At 39.7% G+C, this 21,246-nt stretch overlaps 1 protein-coding gene and 1 pseudogene across 1 annotated transcript; both read right to left on the bottom strand.

Annotated features, from left to right (window-relative positions):
• Positions 1 to 50: 50 nt before the first annotated feature.
• TBL13 (TRICHOME BIREFRINGENCE-LIKE 13) lies at positions 51 to 14,851 on the bottom strand. Its single transcript, XM_089925640.1, has 11 exons — positions 14,306 to 14,851; positions 13,932 to 14,109; positions 13,200 to 13,340; positions 6,363 to 6,483; positions 5,575 to 5,706; positions 2,835 to 3,094; positions 2,576 to 2,612; positions 1,330 to 1,584; positions 1,060 to 1,233; positions 731 to 893; positions 51 to 601 (listed from the first exon to the last, which is right to left on the bottom strand). Exons 1-11 carry the CDS (start codon positions 14,712 to 14,714, stop codon positions 201 to 203), a joined length of 2,271 nt encoding a protein of 756 aa, XP_089781766.1. The 5' UTR covers positions 14,715 to 14,851; the 3' UTR covers positions 51 to 200.
• A 2,767-nt stretch (positions 14,852 to 17,618) lies between these two features.
• On the bottom strand, positions 17,619 to 19,433 carry LOC149752858 (uncharacterized; annotated as a pseudogene).
• Positions 19,434 to 21,246: the final 1,813 nt, after the last annotated feature.

Here is a 21,246-nt window from a genome sequence, read left to right as displayed (position 1 = left end):
TCGAACTTGCAATCAATGATTTCACCACACATGTACTGGCCACAGCAAAAATACTCAGTTTTTCCTGCATTACTATTTATTTTTTTAGAAAACAAGAGCTGGTAATTCAGTCCCTTATTCATCTCGGTAATGAAGCACACTGATTTCATATATGACTCTTCAATGCATTCAAAAGTGCATCAAAGTATGAATTCCAGGAATCATGGATTCACAAAATTGCAGTTGGTCCTTATCTCTCCCTCATTCCCTGTGAGGACCTGGCTGTTTGCAAGATTCACCATGGACACTGCAAACTGCTGGTAGAAGAGCATTGGTTGTGAAGCTAATGCTTTGACAATTGGTGAAGTCCTGGAGTCAGAGTAGAGCCATTGGTCAGTCGACAGCAGTCCCATCTTCTTCTCAAGATTCTTGTAGTACATGGAATCGAATGTGGTCGGAGTGGTGGCATCGAGCTCAACGACTTCAGTAGCCCATTGGCATTTCCTCCTCAGGAAATTAAGGTATCGAGCATCAATGGAGGGGTCAGGTCTTCCAGTGCCATTAAAGCTGTAGAGCCTCTGCTGAATCGCATCGCAAATGCATCGCCCGACAGTGTGAGATCCTGCAGTTTCGTGATCGAGGTGGAGAGGTGAGGAAAAGAAGTTGGAAAGAAGAACAGATCAAGTAGCATTCCACAGGATTGTTCTTGTTTAGCCATCCAAGTGAACTGAGAGGAGAGGTGGTGAGATACCTGAAAGGACCACAAGGTCAAGAAGGCTTAAGCCTCTGCATTGGAAGAACTCAATGAGATAGGTGACGTTTTCATGCCCGGCAGGGACAAGTTCAGCTTCCTTTGCCAAGGACGTGCGTCCATCCTTTCTGCCATACTTGTTTCCCCAGAACGGACCTCCAATCTGTTCATTTGACGCAATGAGTAGCTAAACACATGCACTATACTAGGATTTATGGCTAAGAAATATAATGGATGGATTGGAAACATGATCGATAGCAGTGCTGTTTACCAAAACTTGATCACCTGATAGATGGATATTTACTGCATTATGGATTTATTCACATTACCTTGACGGTGGCATCGCGAGCAGCAGCGGTCAGTATGTCGGCGCAGGACACAGTCTTTGGGCATTTCTTCTCCACCTCCGCTTTAATGTCATCAATTACCTCAAAACCTCTCAGTGTCTCGCTTGCATTGGCCCTCCTCTCACTTCCCCAATGGTTCAGTAGAATGGAACCACCCTGCATTGTCCCACATATCAAACTCAAAAATTATATACTGAAAGACTTCTTCCAATGAGAAAGTGAAACAGGAAGCAAAGGTGGTAGTTTGATTACCCTAACAGCACAATCATGGAAGTGCAACCTAATTAGGCTTGCAGCAAGAGTGTAGTCCTTGGAGACCCAATGCTTAATCTTCCTGTCGACGATAGCTTCAAAGTTTTGGCAGGTCCTGGCATAGTAATCAAGGGAAAGCTGGTCTGCAGCTGCCATTGTTGTCAACGCTGGATTGCGAGAGCCCAGCGCCATGATAAAATGGGGAAGAAGCAGCATGAGTATTTGGAAGGAGAGAGACAGCTCCATGTTACACAGCTAAGAAGGGAGATAGGAAGGGTGTTAACAGATGCCACAGGTCTTGTTATGTTGAGGTTGGGACATGCAAGCTCTTATAGACATGTCTGCCTGTGTAGTGTGTACGTGGGTGCACGTATAGAGTTACTATGTGTCGATTTAATTATTCAAAGGTTTTAAAGAGAACAGATACTAATGAGCCGAATGGACTTCGTTGAGGTGCAACGTGAACTTGATTAAAATGACATGTTAGCACGTCGGGTGAGGTGTATATTTTTGGAACCTTAAAAGTTGTTATTATAGATGAATCCTCTAATATTTGGAAGGATGCTAACGATAGATTGCTGATTAACAAAACGGAATTACGCTTCGACCAGTTAGCAAATTGAAGTCAAAAAAGAAGAGCCTTGAATTAGCTTATTTAGTAGAGTTTTGAAAATCATTTGGACATAGAAATTGCATTGATTCCTGTTGCGCCTTTCTTACCAAAAAATATAAGGAAATGCATTAAACATGACAACTAGAATTAAAGCCAAGTATAAAATAGAAAGTGTCTATAATTTTCTAAGTGGCCACTTATAAGACTTGAGGAAAAATTCTATGAAATAGCAACAAGGTCCACAATGTTATGTTCTTTAAAAAGTCAAAAACATTGCTTCGGTACATGTTAAAGCAATATAAAGGAGAACAGATTAACATGAACATCAGGGCTTGATAACGCAAAAAAAAATCTTAATTAAGGCCTCAAAATAAGGAGATGGGCTGGGATATGCATTTAAATGTCAAAAGAGAATATGAATAGAAATTGTAGGAAAAAGATTGGAAAGAATTTTATAACATGCATGAAGCCCCTTAGGCATGACTAGCAGAAAAAGATAGGACAAACGAGCCCAAACAATTGGGAAGCCCTGATTGTTATGTTTAGTTGCCTCAAGTTATAATTACACTGTTGAGAAGAACTCCTTTCTCAAAACTTTTGCTCGCACCTTAACCTAAGCATTCAGTGCAGTACATTCACTGTAAAGTTAATCAAATGATGGAGGATAGTTCTGTAAGGAAGTTATCATGACACAGAACGAGATTGCAATTTGAGCAATAAGATAGGAAGCTTGGTTGTCTTCAAGGATTTCTGCATGAAGTCGTCCTCAAGAAAATTCTGGAAGTACACTTGAATTCATTCCTTCAGCATCCTGATGAGACAATAGCCGCCAATTTGTGAGCAGACATTTAAAGCATCCATGAACCGTGGTGAAACCAAAAAAAATGACTACAAGTCACTTCGCATGTCCTCCATATGTGCTACAAGTAGATCATTCCATGTATCTGTCAATCCAGGCAAACACCAGTGCATGCAATCCTCATGCTTTTTTCCGCCTGTGGTTGAAGGATGAGCATCTGCTCTGAATTCACTCATATGTGTAACGTCCAGTATGTGAAAGCTTGACCCTTTTAAGGCCTTGTACAGGTGCTGATTTATGAGGCGTGCCTCCACATTAGTCCCATTGTTCTCTACAGAGAAAAGATTTTCGACCTGCATGAAAAATATATCTCACAATTGTTAATTCTACAAACCTAACTTCATAGAATAACAAGTTATCATGGAGCATTAAATTTTAATCCAATATGTAATTAATGGGCCCCTTCATCTCTCATCAATTGCAGGGTATCTACCATGTAGGCAAGGTTTTAGATATCAATGGGATAGTGGGGTTGCTGGGTAACTACAATGTAAGCAAGGTTTTAAATATCAGTGGGATAGCGGGATATCTCGCCATTCCAAATGTCAGGATGGGGCACCATCCTAAGTGTCAAGACAGGACAATTCGGGAAATGGATCAGGATGGGACAAGATATCCACCATATCAGGTGTCAAAATACAGGATGTCCTATTCCACAGAACAACTGGGATGGCCCTGTCCTACGGCATTTAAAAACTTGCATGTAAGTGCCTATCGTTTTCTCTACATTAAGATCGGAGATTGAAACTTCAAACAAACTTATAAGAAGGAATAAATAATATTAGCAGATGAGGATATTAGAGAAAAAGACTTAACACCAAGAAAGAAGAAAGACATGCCAGAGAATCATGTTTATCACTTCATCTCCAAAACACTCCAAGACCATGCACTATTAAGACAATGCTGTTGAAGGAATTGTTTTAATCATTTCCCATGGGAATATATTACTACGTGTACCAGCCATCAACTCATCGTTAAACTAGAATAATCTTTTAACTATAGCAGTCTCACAAGAACTAAAATGTCTCTCTTTCCAAGCTTCAAAAGATTAAGGACCTAATCAAGGATGGGCATGGACTATGTGTGGAAGAAGTGAGATAAATAGGGTGGTTTGCCCCGCTGGCAGAGATATCAGCATTTTGGCCAAGCCTGGTGGTGCAGTTGGGTCTGCACATATAAATGGTAGGAAATGACTTGACATTTAGGACCCAAAATGGTTCCATATCCCAGGCATACTCTTTAAGTGCCTCAGTTTGTCAGTATGTCCATATGACCCCTTTTCACAAGTCACATCTTCTAACAATTTCACTTTCTAATACTTTCACACACTATACCATTTTCTTCATTTACTGAGATTACAATATCTGTAGATGTTTGAAGGAGAGGTGCTCTAATTACTATCCCAGCCAAACAGTAACTATAATGCCACAAAAAGATATGCAAATTTAAACAACTCATAATGATCATACTGACCATATTTCTCAAGCCCTAGACTTTGCTGCCGTTGGCTTTATTTATATGTGCATGTACGGAAAGTGGTCATTCTAATATCAAAAATCAATGTCCACGATCTTAAACCATGCTGCACATAAAAGCTCCTACTCCACGTGATATCCCTGGGCATTGGTTTTGGGACCCAAAGCCATGCAGCTGTCAGAAAGGATGGACCCATACCATGAACCGTGTCAATGTTATTCACAACTCTGAAACAATATGAAGTGAAAGCAAAGAAGCATTCAGGGTTCTGCTTGACCATCTGAAGACAACTGATCATTCTTTTGCTGCACATGAAATTGTACTCTCCCACAGGGCAATGTGCCAATGTGCTTCAACTTTGGTAGGGGAGAGGTATTGGGACGTCGGAGTTATCCCATGATGGAGGCCTTGATACATGGGAGAGATGAGGTGGAATATCACTTTCCTTATGAAATTCCCCAGTTCTGCTTACAAGAATTACAACAAACTAGCATATAAGTGAAAAACTTGGCCTATCTGGCTATCTCCTAACTTATGTTACCCCTGAGCCCATCCTTGCTTAAGAACAGTGGGGCTCAGCTACTCCATAAGAACTATGCCACATAATATTTTTCTAGCTCATGATGGACAATCAAAGATCACTTGCTCTGTCATCAAAGCGGAGTTAAATTTATTAATGAACAAACTCTTAACTTCTTCAAGAAAATTAATGGCATATTAATACTGTAAGTTTTAATGTGTAAATGTTAGTGAAAAAGCATGACATGAACAAAGTGGATGTTGTGCACTGGGGCTGCCCCAGTGATCACACACCTCTGCTTCGCAACTAGAAATTCTAGGTTCAATTCTTGGATGGTGCACCCCCGAAAGTCTGGACTTGGGTAATTATAGTACGGGTGGGTCTCCCACCCTTTATCAAGAAAAAAAAAAGAAAAAGAAAGAAGGATGTTCCATAGAATTACGAGCAAAATAGAACAATGAAGTCGATTGACCATTTTCATGATAGAAAATATTACAAGTGTTACTAACTATTAATAATAGTGGGTTAATGCCCACTTTCAGAATACCCTAATAGATGAACAAGAAGCCAACAGCCTAGCACCAATTCGCATTTAAATAGCATTGCATTAAATGGACGTGATAGATATTATCTTTTAACAAAAAAAAAATTGAAATGCATATAGGAAATTTGCAAACAAAATTTACTAACCAAATGCCATTGCAAGCGCATATAGATATATATATATATAATGGATCTAATTGACAAAAGTGTCAGATCTCATACAATAGAATATACCTGTCTGGGCAACAGTGGTTGTATACGTCGACATGAACCACCTTTATTCCAATCACCACCCTCAAAATGCCTTGGAGATTGAGTACGGAAGAACTTTACTGCATCAATACCAATTCTTTCCACGTATAATTTCTGTTCCAAAATACAGACGTTCAAAAATTTCATAGAAGTGGGCAGGCAGAAGAAAGGGAAAAGGAAGGAAAAGAGAAGAGTTACTGGTGCATGCTTGTGCACACATAAAGCACAATAATGTGCAACAGATCCTTAGAACACATCAGCAGACAATTTATAGACCTCCATTGAAAAGCCATCATGTAAGATTCCATTTTAATGAAGCAATGAAGTGATCATCTCCCATTTTCAAAGTCTCCATTTATGATCATTTGAAAAATCTAAGAATCAAAAAAGTCAAAAAGTCAGGATAACTCACTTGAAAGAAAATTTCCAACATGATGTCCTCTCACTTGCAAGATGTATTAGATTTAATATAGCATATGCTCATGCAAGGCATTGTTTTGCACTCAAATGCAATGTTTTTATTCAACGATTTTGATTAACTAACATCCCCCCCTCCCCCCCGCGCTCCCAAAACAATAACACCAGCATACAGGCACATGCATATATCACGTCTCCTTTGAAAAATGACAAGAGGTAGGAATTTTTTTCCTTTATGCCTTAGAAGGATATCAAGCACTGCCCACTAAACATTGGCATGCGTAAATTGAATTACCAATCAACTTATGAAGCATTAATATTTCTACAAACTAAAAAAGGATCAGTAGTCATACCATATGTTTCAAAGCCATATCCAAGCCAATCTCTGGATATACAGGAGGCAATACTGGCAACCCCTTCTCAAAGAAAAGCATCGGTGACTGAACAGGATCAAATTTTGAAGGAGCCAACCACCTAAAAGTATATCAAACAAAACGAAACATTAAGAACAACAAAAATGAACCGAACATCTATCTTATAACCTTATTGACCAATAGTAATGAACTAGAACCTATTAGAATGAACCTAAAAGATGCTAATTGAAGTAGAATTTACAATAATCAAACATTTGCAATCTGATGGACAAACCAATCCAAAAATAATGGGAGAACCTTGTTAAAGAAAATCATTAAGGAAAAAACAACAAAGATATCTTGAGGCCTACCCAAAGAGACATGCAAAATAAAATTGAAAAATAAGAACAAACTCAGGCTCTCTGGAAACATGATTTCAAGCAGTGTATGCCGAACCGGCCCGTACCAGCCGGTACGGGCCGGTACAAACCGGTCTGGCCAGTTATCGGTACGCCGGAGCCGTTGAAACCGGTACAGGCCGGTTCCTTGCCGGAGACGAAGAAGACGAGGAGAAAAAGAGAGAGCGCGGGGAAGAGAGGGAGGAAGCCCACCTTCGGCCGCCATCGGAGAGCCGCGGAGGGGCGTAGGAGGCCGGTGGGGGGCGGCGGAGCCCGGCGGGGGACGGGGGAACCCGCGGGGGAGCTGCGGAGGCCGCGGCCGCGTTTTTTAATTTGGGGATTTTAAGTAAAGTCGGCAAATCGGTTGCCGACTTCACTTAAAAATTTCCATTTTTTTAATTTGGGGATTTTTAAGTGAAGTCGGCAACCGATTTGCCGACTTCACTTAAAATCCCCAAATTAAAAATCGCGGTCGCGGCCTCCGCAGCGCCCCCGTGGGTTCCCCCGTCCCCCGCCGGGCTCTGCCGCCCCCCACCGGCCTCCGACGCCCCTCCGCGGCTCTCCGATGGCGGCCGAAGGTGGGCTCCCTCCCTCTCTTCCCCGCGCTCTCTCTGGTTCTCTTCTTCTTCCCCGCCGGAAGCGGGGAAGAGCTTCCCGGTTCGTACCGCCCGGAGCACGGTACGAACCGGCCCGTACCGGTCCGGTAGGCAATCGGTACGCCTACCGAACCCGGTACGGCGGACCTTGATTTCAAGCAATACACCTCAAGTTAGAGAAATCACATATCTAGAAAGAAAAATAATATCTAGCTTTCTTTAGCATAGAATTTCTATCATGGAAAATGGATTAGGAAAAAGTCAAATTTCCAATTTACTAGTTTATCATCAACTTGAATATTTTCATGGACCAAAAGAATGAACTAATTTCTTTGATTCTCTATACCATATGCCAAAAGACCCCAGAAGATATGAACTAATAGTGATCGCATTCATCAGCATCCTTCCACAGATTGTAGTCAACTACTCGGCAGCTTTCTATATTTGTGTTTATTCAAATCCTTAATCTAGCCTCAAATCAATGGAGCAACCATGAAAATGAGAAAAGACAAATAAATTGGCAAAGGTTTGCTCACAGATCCACCAGGAGTCCACAACCAATATTAGCAAGATTCGTCGTACCGATTGGTATTGTACCGTATGCAGTCTCGTACCGACCGATACTCAGTATGCCTTGCTATCTCGTACCGTACCGCATACTGATATGGTAATAGAATGGTACTAATACAGGATCCCGTACCAAAATAGCAAATCTTGAATATTAGCATTATTGAGGGAGGATTTAGCAAAGCTGCTCAACTTAATCCATATCAAAAGTTAAAGAGAACAAAAAGGTTAAGTATCCTGCACAACTTGGACATCTATGATAAATTGATAACATTCCTAGACCTGGATTCTTTCTCTTTGTCCAAATTTCAGAAATATCAATAAAAGGGAACACATTCCTCAGAAATGTGCCTGAGAAGAATGTAATCTAAAGTCACTCAAAGAAAGATATCAAACAACAATATCCAGCTCATTTGAAGAATTAAAGATGAATTAGATATTCCATTGGGCAGCCAAAGCTACTATAAATGATAATCAACAAGGAAATATCAAGATGAGAAAATAATTTGCCATAGTATTGATGTATCTCAAATCAATTCAGATTACCGTTGAAGCACACAACACACATCTAATAGTCTCCAAGCTGTCTTCACCAAATACAAATTTCCTTCTGACCAAATAAAATAGACTTATAACATAATCCTTGTTAAGTATAACCCTTTAGAGAACCTCCCAAACTATAGAACAGGATAAATATCCTCAAACTCACCAAGATATTAATGACGCAAGACTGAAGGAGGAGGAGAGAGAAGAAGAGAAAAAAGAAGAGGGAAGAAAAGAGAGGAAGAAGGAGAAAAAGAATCAAAGAGAGAGAGCAACTTAATATTCTTAAATCTCAATAATACAAAACTTGTCTTCTCAATTACATATCAGTGGGGTATTTATAGACCCAAAATCATAATAAAAGTCCGTATGAAAATAAAATATTAAAGTCCTAACAAAACTCTAGTCCTAAGAAAAATAGAATGCCCAATAAAATAAAATTCTCTAATTTTCAAATAAAATTTTCTAATTCTTATATTTGCGCCTAACAATAGTGCACCTAGATCTCCAATAGGATGGTCCTCCATCATACTCCCCTAGTTGGAAAGAACTTGACTCCAGCAAGTTTGACCGCAAGTACCACTCGAAAAGCTCTAGATCCAAAGCGCGAAATGTGTCCTCTATAATCCAAGAAGCATCAGATGAAGAGTGGCCTTTCATCGAACAAGATAACAATAGAAACCGCCATAAGAAGAAAGTAACAATCTCATTATCCAAAACAGCTTCAATCTTATCTTACTATGAAGGAAAATATGGTGTCTTAGAAACTGAAGTACCTTTCGAATCACTAGATAGCCAAGCAAGAGGCTCAAAGGTATCTCAGTAAGGTAATAAATCCTCAACATTGAAAATAGGACTAATATTCATTTGATCAGGTAAATCAAGTAGAATGCATTAGATCCAAGTTTTCTAATAATGGGGATTGGACCAATAGCTCGGACATGTAATTTCTTGAAAGAATTTTTAGACAATCGCTCTGAACGAATGTGAACCAATATTATCCCCTATATTAAACTCCTTAGCCCTACAATGCACATCAATAGCAAGTTTATAATCCGCGTTACTCAATTTTGTGCCTAATCTCTATATACAAATCATGCATATGTTGGGCAAAATTTTCAGCGAGTTCGGAAACACGGGTATCAGATGGCAAAAAAACAAGATCAATAGGACTACAGGGTTGATATCCATAAGACACTCAGATGGGCTGTTACCATAGACCTATAAACATAGTTATTATAAGAAAATTCGATAGCAGGTAAAACACACCTAACGACATCACAATAGTGGTCAACTACCTCTGAATCATCCTTAAACTCTTTGTCATCTTCAAAATATTCCATGGGATCTACTACTTGGTCCTCACCCTCTTATGGATCATCAAACTCTTGTTCTAAAGCTAAAGCTCGTTGAGGACAATTTGTAGTTATGTGACCCCTATAATGACAATGATGACACTGCACTACTAAAATGAGGATCACAGATGGAACCACTAGGACGAGTCCCAGACTAAGGTTCCTTATTCCTAGCAGTACTATATGTAGAAGCTATCTAGGAAACAACCCTAGACTGACCTTTCTATAGCAATGTCATTTTGATAAGCCTCCACTAAAGAATCAGGCACATATAGTTCTACTTTCCTCTTAATATCTTCCCTAAGCCTATTGATAAATCTCATAATTGTATGGAATGGATCTTCCTATATCCTGGTCCTAAGCATAAGCTCGTCAAATCTCTTCATGTATTTGAACAAAGTTGAGGTTTGCCTATGGTACAAAAGCTGATCAAACAAACGATTCCTATAATAAGAAGTAGGCACTTCTCCATTAACTTCTATCTCCTGACTACCCATTGGGTGATAAGCACTTCACCTAGACATTGAAGATTTTGCTAGACACCTTGCCAATATTTCTTAGGAGCTCCTACTAACTTCATCTTAGCAAAACGAACTCTCTCTCTATCTGTTATATAATACCAATCAACGTAATCCTCAAACTCATTCAACCAATCTAATAAGATGTCACGATCTAATTTACCATTATAAGAACGCACAACTTCCTTAACCAACCTAGTAATGACAATAGTGTCCTCCTACTCGTGTCTATGAGGTGGAGGAGAATGGTTATCAACCTATCATGATATCTAACATGCTGATCAACTAGTCTATGACAGACTTCACTTGGACAATCATGAACTAGCTTCCTATGGTCTTGTCTACACCAATGCCTAGGAATATGGTGCTCCTCTATAAACTCATCCTCCTCATGCCCATCCTCATGCGCCTAGGCTCCATATTATAATAAGAATTCCTACGTTAAACCCCAACATGTCTAGAAACATAACTATCACACTCCGAACACGTCTCCTGGGTCGACCACGTGACACGGCCACATGAACCCTAAAGCGATGCTCTAGAAATCATGCAAGTCCTACGATGAACAATTTTCAATAATTTCATAAATTTAAATCAACAGTTAATACCCAACTAATCCAACTAAGTAAATCCACTATGATCAAATAACCAACTTGTTCAATTACAAAATTTTTAACTATTCATTGGTATCAGAAAATAAACTAACTAATAACTCCGATGCTCAAACTCAATGTCCAACCGATCAACAATTGCAACACCAATATAAATAAAACAAATTAAAGATAAAGATAATCAGATAAACAATATCGGTTGAAATAAATACCATAACATTATTCAGAAAGCTCATTCAAAATAATATATATATATGTATATATGTCATGATGGTGTAGAAGTGGAAGGAATGGGATTTGTGATAGTTTGGTCCATAATAGATGGATGGTTACTCTATTTATTTCTGGTCATAGAGTGATGCACTCGAGTGTAGGGCAATGAAAGTATACAGAGATAGACTAAAAATTTTAATAAATAATTAAGATTCCTAAACTACTATAATGCACACACGTAAACTAATAAGTCTAATGCATATGATATGCCAAAGTCCAAAAACTAGAATAGGTACAAATAAGAGTTTGATGCAAGAATATTGGTTTTTTTTTTTTTTTGGGGGGGGGGGGGGGGGGGGGGTGTTGAAGATAGGGATAAGGTTAAACTTGGACTAAAGCAATTTACTGATTACCTAAACAAATAGATATCAATCAAACTTTCAAAAGAAAAGATGTTACCCCGCTAAGAGCACTTTAAACCACTACTTCACCTTCTAGCAAAAAAAAAAACTCACTATAGAGGCAGAATCAGCAAAAATAGACAAAAAATAAAATCAGCATGTCCAAATTAGCTAGGGCTGGTTCCTAATGCTGACGTGGCAGGTGACGTTGTGCTGACGTGGCACAAGCCGATGACGTTGGTGGGCTGCATGTCTATGCTTATATGTCAATGGTTGCTGAAAGGATGATCATGCTACTAACTAGATGGTGACGTGGCAAAAGTAATGATGTGGCAAAAAAAATTAATTGGGTTGGCAAGTCAGATGTGAATCAAACCTAGATCCACAGAGTACTTACCGAGTCTGGATCCTTGAGGATCTAAACCGAAATCTACTAAGGCTTCTTCTAGGTTAGATCTTGCAGATCGAATTTGATGGGTTTGAACCCGAATCCACAAGTTAGGTTTCTTCCTCGCGAGCTTCGTTTTGAAGCCCTAGCGCAAGCGGCGAAGGGCCTTGGCCAGAATGCTGCGGACTCGATCCAACTGGCGAGGGAGGTCGAGGTCGATGGCGAAGGCCGACAGCGGCAGCAATATGAGGACAGCATCGACGAGAGGGGTGGATCAAGACAGAGGCCACGAGCAAGGTTAACTGATGGTGGGAAGTATCCTTAAGGCTAATCTTGTCTGGCACGGTGGAGTAGGAGATCCAACGACTGAGGTAAAGGAGTCGAAGCAAAGAGATGGGTTTCGAAAATCGGGGAGTCCAATGAGAGAGCCGGCGACAAGAACTCCGCCGTCAGAGGGCAGAGTCGAGCCTGAGGAACAGGAGCAGCCGAAAGCGAAAGATCGATGCTTCAGATGGGCACAATGATTGCAGATAGATGAACAGGGATTTGGATGATTTCTTTTTTTTTCTTCCTTGGTGATGGTGTGGGGGACAAGCACAGGTCTTGAGGTGACACTGATGGAGCAATGATGATGCTACAATAGCGGTAGTGGATCAAGGTTGGCTCTGATACCAAACTGACGCAGGATGGAAGGAGGATAGAGAAGAAGAAGAAGAAGAAAAAGAGGGGGCAAGAAAAGAGAGGAAGAATCAGAGGAAGAAGGCAACTCAATATTCTCAAATCTCAATAATGCAAAATTTGTCTTCTCAATTACATATCAGTGTGTATTTATAGACCCAAAATCTTAATAAAAGTCCGTATAGAAATAAAATATTAAAGTCCTCACAAAACTCTAGTCCTAATAAAGATAGAATTCTCGATAAAAATAAAATTCTCTAATTTTTAAATAAAATAAAATTTTCTAATTTCTTTATTTACGCCTAACAATAATGCACTCATATCTCTTACAGGACGGTCCTCCATCAACTAATGAGTATAAATGGTCTTCATCAACAATAAATATCTGCTGATTTTTGGAGTGAGATTCCAGAAACTATACATTGGTTTAATCTCACAGTCATTTTACAGTTACATCCTTTAGGCATTTTAGCAAACTCTTCCACCAACTTCTCAAGAGGTCACATGCAAAATGTATGCTTAAAGGCAAGAAGAGGAACAAGAAAAATGAAAAGATAAATGATGATTACCAGTGTCCTGTGTTAAAGATGAGAATGTCATGGAAGCGAGGTGCCTCTGCCCATGTCTGATCTGGAACATCGACGTCCACTCTATAACCTTGTTTGTATCCAAGAGATTCTAATGCACTTGAATTGTAGCTGGCTGACCACCTGTACAGAATGAGATGGTAGATTTATCACATTGATAACAAGGAAGCAACAAAGCAAATTTGGAATTCTTTCTTTTTAATTCAGCATTAATATGAAAGAGAAATAAAGTAACCCTTGTTGTGAATGTAGCCAGAACGTTCTACAATGCCAAGATTCAATAGTCTAGGTCTGTTAAAATGGTTGTGTTTATTAACATATAAAGATATATGATAGTGATACCAAAGCTGCACAGGCCAAAAATACAACTCTAACTCAATCTCCCTCCTCCTACCTCAAAACAAATACAATAAACAAATTGTAGGGGGGGGGGGGGTGGGTGTTGTGGAGGACTAAATAAAGACAAGCAAAAATCAAATAAATCAAAAATTTCCTGTCTGCGTTTGAAATCATATGTCAAATTGATTCCTTTGACCAAGCTCCAAGCTACTCCACCCATAGAATATAAATTTCCAAGACAATGCAAATACAGACATGAGAATGAGATATGAACCAAAAGGAATGTAAACTGAAAGTAGCATGCACTCCATTTCAACAGTACAGTACTCATAAACTTGAGAACGCTATATGAATTGCCGAATGAGCATTGCTTACCTACCATAGCGTACCAAGAGATTGGTCCGATGGTAAGCCACCGTAAGGTTGTACGCAAGAAAAGTGAAACCACGGTCGGCCCCTGCCGGCCGCCACTTCTTCACTTCACTGCTCGCTCCTCTCAGCATGCAAACCAGTGACACAAACATATTCCTATTCAAAGAATCCCCCACAAATCCTGCACTAAAATTCAAAGTTATGTTAGCAAATTCGAAGAAAAGAGAAAAAAGATTCAAACTTTCAACGAAAGAATAGAATGGAAAGCAAAAGAATGATCAAAATTCGCCTATGCTGCATCATAATCATACCAAGAAAAACTAGAATAAAAACTTAATCTTTAGCATAAAAAAGGAAACGGAGTGATCACGAATTGCCTATGCTGATGTTCCTGTAGCGTTCGAGGAAGCGAAGGGGATCGATGCGAGGGAGATCGCAGCTGGACGGCTTCCATCGCCAGCGGAGCAGATCGGGGCCGTTGGATTTGTGGTTGGCGATGCAATTCCAGCCCTTGAAGATCTCCTTGCAGGTCTTGTCGTAGCGAGGGGCGAAGGAGTCCGGGTCCCAGACCCAGGCGCCGTCGTAGTAGTTGCAGGGCGCGCGCCACAACCGCTCTGAGGGGTCGCGGAGGCGGTCGAGGAAGCGGGGAGAGGAGCGGGAGGGCTGGCGGACGACGGAGGACCTGAAGGAGAAGAGGAAGAAGAGCGAGGTGAGGCAGACGAGGGCGGCGAGGCACGAGAGGGTGGTGGTGGAGAGGTGCCTTCGCGCGGGGTCTCTCGCCGCCATGGACGGTGGCCAGAGGGAGGGATCCGAAGAATTAGCGCAGCGCTGCCACCGTAACGCGGAGGTCTGAGCTTATTTCTGGGCCGGACGACTGACCGCTCGTTTCCGCGTTTCCCTTGGACAACATTTTTGAAAATCATATGATAGCATAAAGTTCGTAAAGTTATATAATGACCAAGGTATCCTTAACATCACTTGCTGAGTTGCTGGTGGGGTGCAAATTCTGGGTGCACTTCTGGGTGCCAAGATGCTCTGAAACATGTGAGGTATCACATGACCTCAGATGATTCCTTTCCGACAAGCATTGTTTCTGCATCCAAAAAATCATAAATCAAATTGATAGGAGAAGGGAGGTGTGGGAGAGGGAGAAGGGAGAGGAAAACCATTGAGGCATATCAAATTCTTTTACTTCCTTGTCCTCTCGGCCAATTGATTTCTGCCATTATGGAACAAGGTCGCCTTTGAGGATCTTATGAACCGTTGGAAACCCTAGTCGGTATTTAGTTAGATGTACGATGTATGTTGTCATTTTTCTCTTTTTGCATTTATTGTCCAATTTTTGACTTAAATCTCTAGTCTCAATTTAGTGTTCCAGAAAAATGAAAGATGTGATTACTTCTGTTAGTATGATCCGTCTTCAAATACAAAGGATGAGGAACAAGATCTTGCAAATAGAACAAGAAGCTCGATGCTTAGCTTTCAAGCTACAAAAGAAGGATCAAATGAGCGGTGTTTCGTATCCTGATGTTTTGGGTTGTTATAGCTAGTTATTTTATGATATCTCAATTTTGAATTTATTAAGGATCCCAAGTTAAATATTTGGGGTTTGTGCAGTTTTCTAGGTTGGATGTTTTTGGGTTTGTCCTATTTGGGATGTTTTGCTCTTAGGGCTATTTTAACTTGTTTTGTAATCTCTAAGCTATTTGTGTAACAATAATGATATTTTTTGCCTTAAATAAATAGCTTTACCCAACCTACTAAGATCAATTTTTGCATTAGATGCATTCCACAGGTTTTTGATCCCTAGTATCTTCCAAATACCTTGCACATTTTGAAGCTGAAATGTATAATTGAATATTCGATAAAAATACCATTAAACTTTTATGTTGTTCCAGTTACACCCCTTATACTTTTCTATCTGTTCCACTGACAGCCCCTCTATTTTTCTTATGTTTCAGTTATACCCCCTCTACTTTTAAGATTTTGTAAATACACCCCCTTTAATTTGAAAATGATAAATAGAGGTATCTTAGCATATGCAAACACAGGTATATATCTATATGATTGCACAAGGATACCTACTACATCATTCATTAATACCTAACAATTCTGAACGGAAACATAAAAGAAAAATCAAAATACAGTTAAACACTTGACAAATCATTCACTAATACATGCTATTTCGCAAGCAATACAAAACAAAAGAAACAAATCAGAAACGAAACACAAGTAATACATAATTAAAAGAGAAGAATCATTATATTAGCACATAAATGTCCAAAAATAGAGTCAAAACAGATTATACCACAATATCTAATAATGTATCACAATGTTTCACAAGTACACTAAAAATATCACAATAAGCACCAAAAGTATCACAATAAACACCAAAGGCGATACACCAAAAGTATCACAATATACACTAAAAGTATCATACCAAAAGTATCTCAATGTACACCAATACTAACTAAATAGAGGCTGAACCAAAAATATGCTGAAAATAGATGCAGAACATCATGGCTATGAGAGTGCTTTTGCATGTTGTGAGGAGGGTGCTTGCTGTGATGAGGTAGGCTGGGAGGCTGCGGTCTCTAAGGAGGCAAGAAGGGAAGCTACATGCTGTAAGAAGGCGGGTTGAACGGCTGCAAGCTATGAGAAGGCAGGCTGAGAGGCTAATGGCTGGAGGAGGTAGGCTGGAAGCTTCCATCTTTCTTCTTTGATGGTCTCCCAATATGCCGAATCTAGAAAATAAACAGAAGACAAAACATAAATATACATGAGATAATAGTGGCTGAGGATGAAACATAAATATATAATATTGATCATCTCTCCCTTTTGCTGCACCCTTGGCTGCTGGCTTGATTGGATCTGATACCCTAATTTTCTTCTCTGTCTTCTCCTTCCTATGTCTTTTGCAAGTCCTAGAATTATAGCCCCATTAAAGGCAGTTGTTGCATCTTAGAGAGGTATTATTTCTTGTGATTCTAGCAGAATCTTTTGGCTCATTCTCTTTTTTTTTCTTGCCTTTTTGGGTCTTCCTAGAGAAGCCCTTAGGGGAGTGGGATGCTGTGTGGCTGAGTAATGAAACATAAGTACATAATACGAATTATCTCCCCCTTTTGCTGCACCCTTAGCTGCTGGCTTGATTGGATCTGATGCCCTACTTTTTCTTCTTTGTCTTGTCCTTCCTAGGCCTTTTGCAAATCCTAGAATTATAGCCCCATTGAAGGCAGTTGTCGCATCTCAAAAAGGTATTATATCTTGTGATTCTAGCAGAATCCTTTGACTCATTCTCTTATTTTCTTCTTGCCTTTTTGGGTCTTCCTGGAGAAGCCCTTAGGGGAGTGGGGTGTCGTGTCCTTAGCCAAGACTACATGCTAGGGACTAGTTGAATGATATGCTCATAAGCCCTAGCAAATATATTACTGCTATGCTAAGCACTGACAAAGTACTCTGCCTCCTTGCTAATGAACATAATTGCTACCAGAGCGTGGCAGTATGGGAAGCTTGATAGATCCTATCTTCTACATCCGCAGGCACCTCCCCCAAGTCTGCGACATATCGCTGATTAAGATGTTCAACTTTAAATTTCTACACTTCTCTCCATATACAATGGCAATCCATAACCTATAACTTAGCTCTCTCTAGCTTTTGTATCCTAGCGCATGGAGGACCTGCAATTTTATCTTAGCCTTTTCTTTTATCTCGGAATAGTTGCATTAACAATCTTCTTATAGTCTCCAACAAGGTAATTGTAGGCTTGTCTTGAGCATTAATTATATACTTGTTGAAGGATTTGTACATATTATTTAGCATCATATCAGACTTGCATCTTGGGTTGAATGCATGCCTTGACCACAATTTAAATGGTTGTTGTGTGAGCCACTGCCATGCCTTTGCATCTAATTGCTGAATCTCCTACATGGCAGCTTCAAAGGCATATAGAATGGTTGCTCTAGCATATTTCCAAAGTGCATTTTTAAAACTATTACCCTTGAACCCTACACTTTTAAAATTTGCATGCAAGTACCGCACATAAAATCTATGATTGGCACTAGAAACAACAATCTAAAATATTTTAACTAGACCCTACACAAGTGAACAAGTTAGTATAAAGTTAGTACTGAAAACTAAATGTACGAAACAATAAATACTTTCTATCTAATGGACATAAAGGTCCATCCATATTCCTCCATGGGCCCAATGTCTCCTGATAGGCATATAAGAAACTAACTCCAACTGTCTTTCATCTCTACCTCGGCCACACCCTATGAAATGGGAAACATATTGTCATTACCATCCTTCCCCATTGCTGCTAGTAGCTACCCACCAAAGGATCCCTTTAGGTGGCATCCATCAAGTTCAATAATGGATCTGCATTCTCTTACAAACCTATGCTTGCATATGGCAAGACATCAGTAAAACCTCCTAAAAGTGGGTTGGTTGGCCTCATTTGGCCTCTTGACATCCAACAAGATCACGCTCTCGGAATTAGTGCTCCTTCTGATCTCATAGTACTCCCATAGGTGGGTATACTACTTATTGTGGTTCCCTTGCATAATTTCTACTACTCCTTATCTTGACTCTATAGTACTAGATCTTAGGAACAGAAACCTTGACATCCCTCCTCACTTGCTCGTTGAAGCCTTTAACACCCACTTTGCATCAAATCTGATCTTCTTAATGTACTACTCCACAAGAAACCTCGATGTCATGTAATAATTTTCAAATTGCCTTCCACACCTATGCACTGATTGGAAGTTCTTGATCTAATAAGTATCCTCCCTTTGTACTGGTGAACTATATACTCTCCACTCACTGCCTTTGTTGCATATAGTTATGACCTTGCTTTTTTCATTCTTCTTATACACAAAATCAAATTTCTTCTGAATTCAATAAAGCCTCAGCATCTTTCTAAACATAATTGCAAAGCTAAACTTCATCCCAATTGTAAGCTTGATTGTTTTTTTAATATATGAAGTTTCATTGAATTCAAGATATTCTGTATCCCAATCTCATCATCTAAATCACTGTCATCAACCAAATTGTTAAGCTCACAATTTCACAAGTCTCTAGTTCTCTCCCCACAGCTTGCTCATCTTTAAAAAAATCTGCATATACGTTGATCTTAGAATACTTTGTCCAGCTCTCATCTCCTCATCGATAAAATGTTTATCAACATACTCATCAAATAAATCATTATTATCCTTCTCATCTGAATCCCTTAGCTCACTAAAGATGCATTAATGTCACTACTGGTGTCATTGCTATTTGTAGGATCAGAGTGGCAACACCTCCTTTCTTTTTTCCTTCCCAGTAGCTATCTCTCCCTCATGTGTGGCTGCAATTCTCTTCCCCTTGTCACCAACATCTTTCTCTTTCAAACTATAGCTAATCTCCTCCTACCAACTCTTTTGATTGCTCCTCTCTTAATCTTAGTCTTGGACTTGGATGCAATTGCTTCTTTGAGAGTGGCTACAAATCCTACTACCTTAGCCTCATTAGCCCCCTTAAAAAGGCATCTCTCCGTCAGCTGTTGCCATGCTACCAATAGACCCAACAATCATCTATGAAGGATGATGGAATGGAATCAATAGAGTATCTTGGTGGCTCACATCTGTTTTGTTGCCCAAGATGACAACCCAAGAGGGGGGGTGAATTGGGTTTTCTAAAAATTGTGTTTCCTAATTTTTTACTTTAATTGAATGTAGCGGAATGATAAGATGTTATCTACTTAAGCTCTAGGTAATTATAAGTAATGCAGTGACAAACTAAGCTAGAGCAATTATACTATGGCTTTAGAACGCAATTAATCCTAAATTAACTTATAGTTGTATGATCAATTTAATCTATGTAAATTGTAAGAATAGAGTGAAAGCTAAGAAAGTTCTAAACAATCTCTTATACTCAATTAGGAAATAAAGCTAGAGATATTACACAGTCAAGTATGTATGTAAGGCATGAAATGCAAGAAATAAGGCATCACAAACACAAAGATATATAGTGGTTCGGTGCACCCCAGCACCTACATCCACTCCCCAAGACCTCTTGGGAATTTCACTATAATCCCTCAGATTACAGTCGGTTGTTTTACAAGCTCACAACCCAACTTGTTGTTTTGCGAGATCACAACGAACTCGGTCGGTTTTCACAGGCTCACCGACTAGAACCAACCGATTGTTTTCACGGGCTCACAATCCAACCCAGTTGGTTTTCCCAAAGGCTCACCAACCACAACCTTACAATGATTGTTTTTCGGGTTCACAATCAACCCAGTTGGTTTTCCCAAAGGCTTACCAACCACAACCTTACAATGTTGGTTTTTCCCTTTGGCTCACCAACAAACCTTAACCCCTTGATTCAATCCCTTGATTGAATCAAGTTACAAGATATTTAGAGCAAGAGTTTAAATCAAGTACAAGCTTCTCAAATAAGCGAATATAGCAAATATAAACAAGTAAAGTAAAGAAAAGAAGCCCTCAAACAAATTTGTAGATGGAGGAACTCGGCTTCTTCTTTACTTGACCCTCTTCTGATTTTACACGAAGTAGAGGATCACCGAGGCAGCACACGGATGGAGAGGAAGCTTTGGGATTCACTTGGATGCTCTTCTTCTCTCTATTTTACTTTGAATGGCCCTTTTGTGCTTATGGAAGATTTTTCGTATAATCTCTTTAAAATTTTTTCCCTGAATGTTCTCTCCCACTTCCATACTCTCTCTCCTTGCTCTCCCCTTGATTTTATAGCTTTAGAGGGAGTGAGAACAAAAATCTAGCCATTAGAGACAAAAATAGAGCCATTGGAATCAAGAAAAAACTAGCCGTTATGCCTCCCAGCGTGCTCGAGTCGACTCGGCTGAAGTAGGAGTCGACTCGGCTGAAACAGGAGTCGATCTGTGAATAGTAGTCTGCCGGCACTGTAGCTGGGAGTCGGCTCCGCACTGTAGCGCTGAAGTTGGAGTCGACTCGAGATCACTGTAGCGCTGAAAATTAACTCTCTGTCTTTTTGTTTATTCTCAGTCGGAGTCAACTCGTAGAGTATCGGAGTCGACTCGAGCACTGTTTCTTGAAACTCTAGAGTGCCAAAGTCGACTCTAAACTTTTCGGAGTCGACTCGAGGACTATTCTTTTGAATCTTTCTTTGAATTTGCTCCTTCAACTTGAATTCTTTGAACTTGAAACTTGGGCCAATGAAGTGAAGCTTTCTTCCAACTTTTTTTTGAGAGCTTTTGAGGCCTTCTTGTATTTTTCCAACTTGCTATGTTCCTTGCAAAATAAATTATCTTTATTCTTGCAACACAAACATTAATAATTAT

The sequence above is a fragment of the Phoenix dactylifera genome, chromosome 9 (assembly GCF_051530095.1).
Source record: "Phoenix dactylifera cultivar Ajwa chromosome 9, Ajwa_hap1_PhDact_Kaust_v1.1, whole genome shotgun sequence".
Taxonomy (NCBI): domain Eukaryota; kingdom Viridiplantae; phylum Streptophyta; class Magnoliopsida; order Arecales; family Arecaceae; genus Phoenix; species Phoenix dactylifera.
Note: the sequence above shows the minus strand (reverse complement) of the source record. Positions and strands in the feature narration are given on the sequence as shown.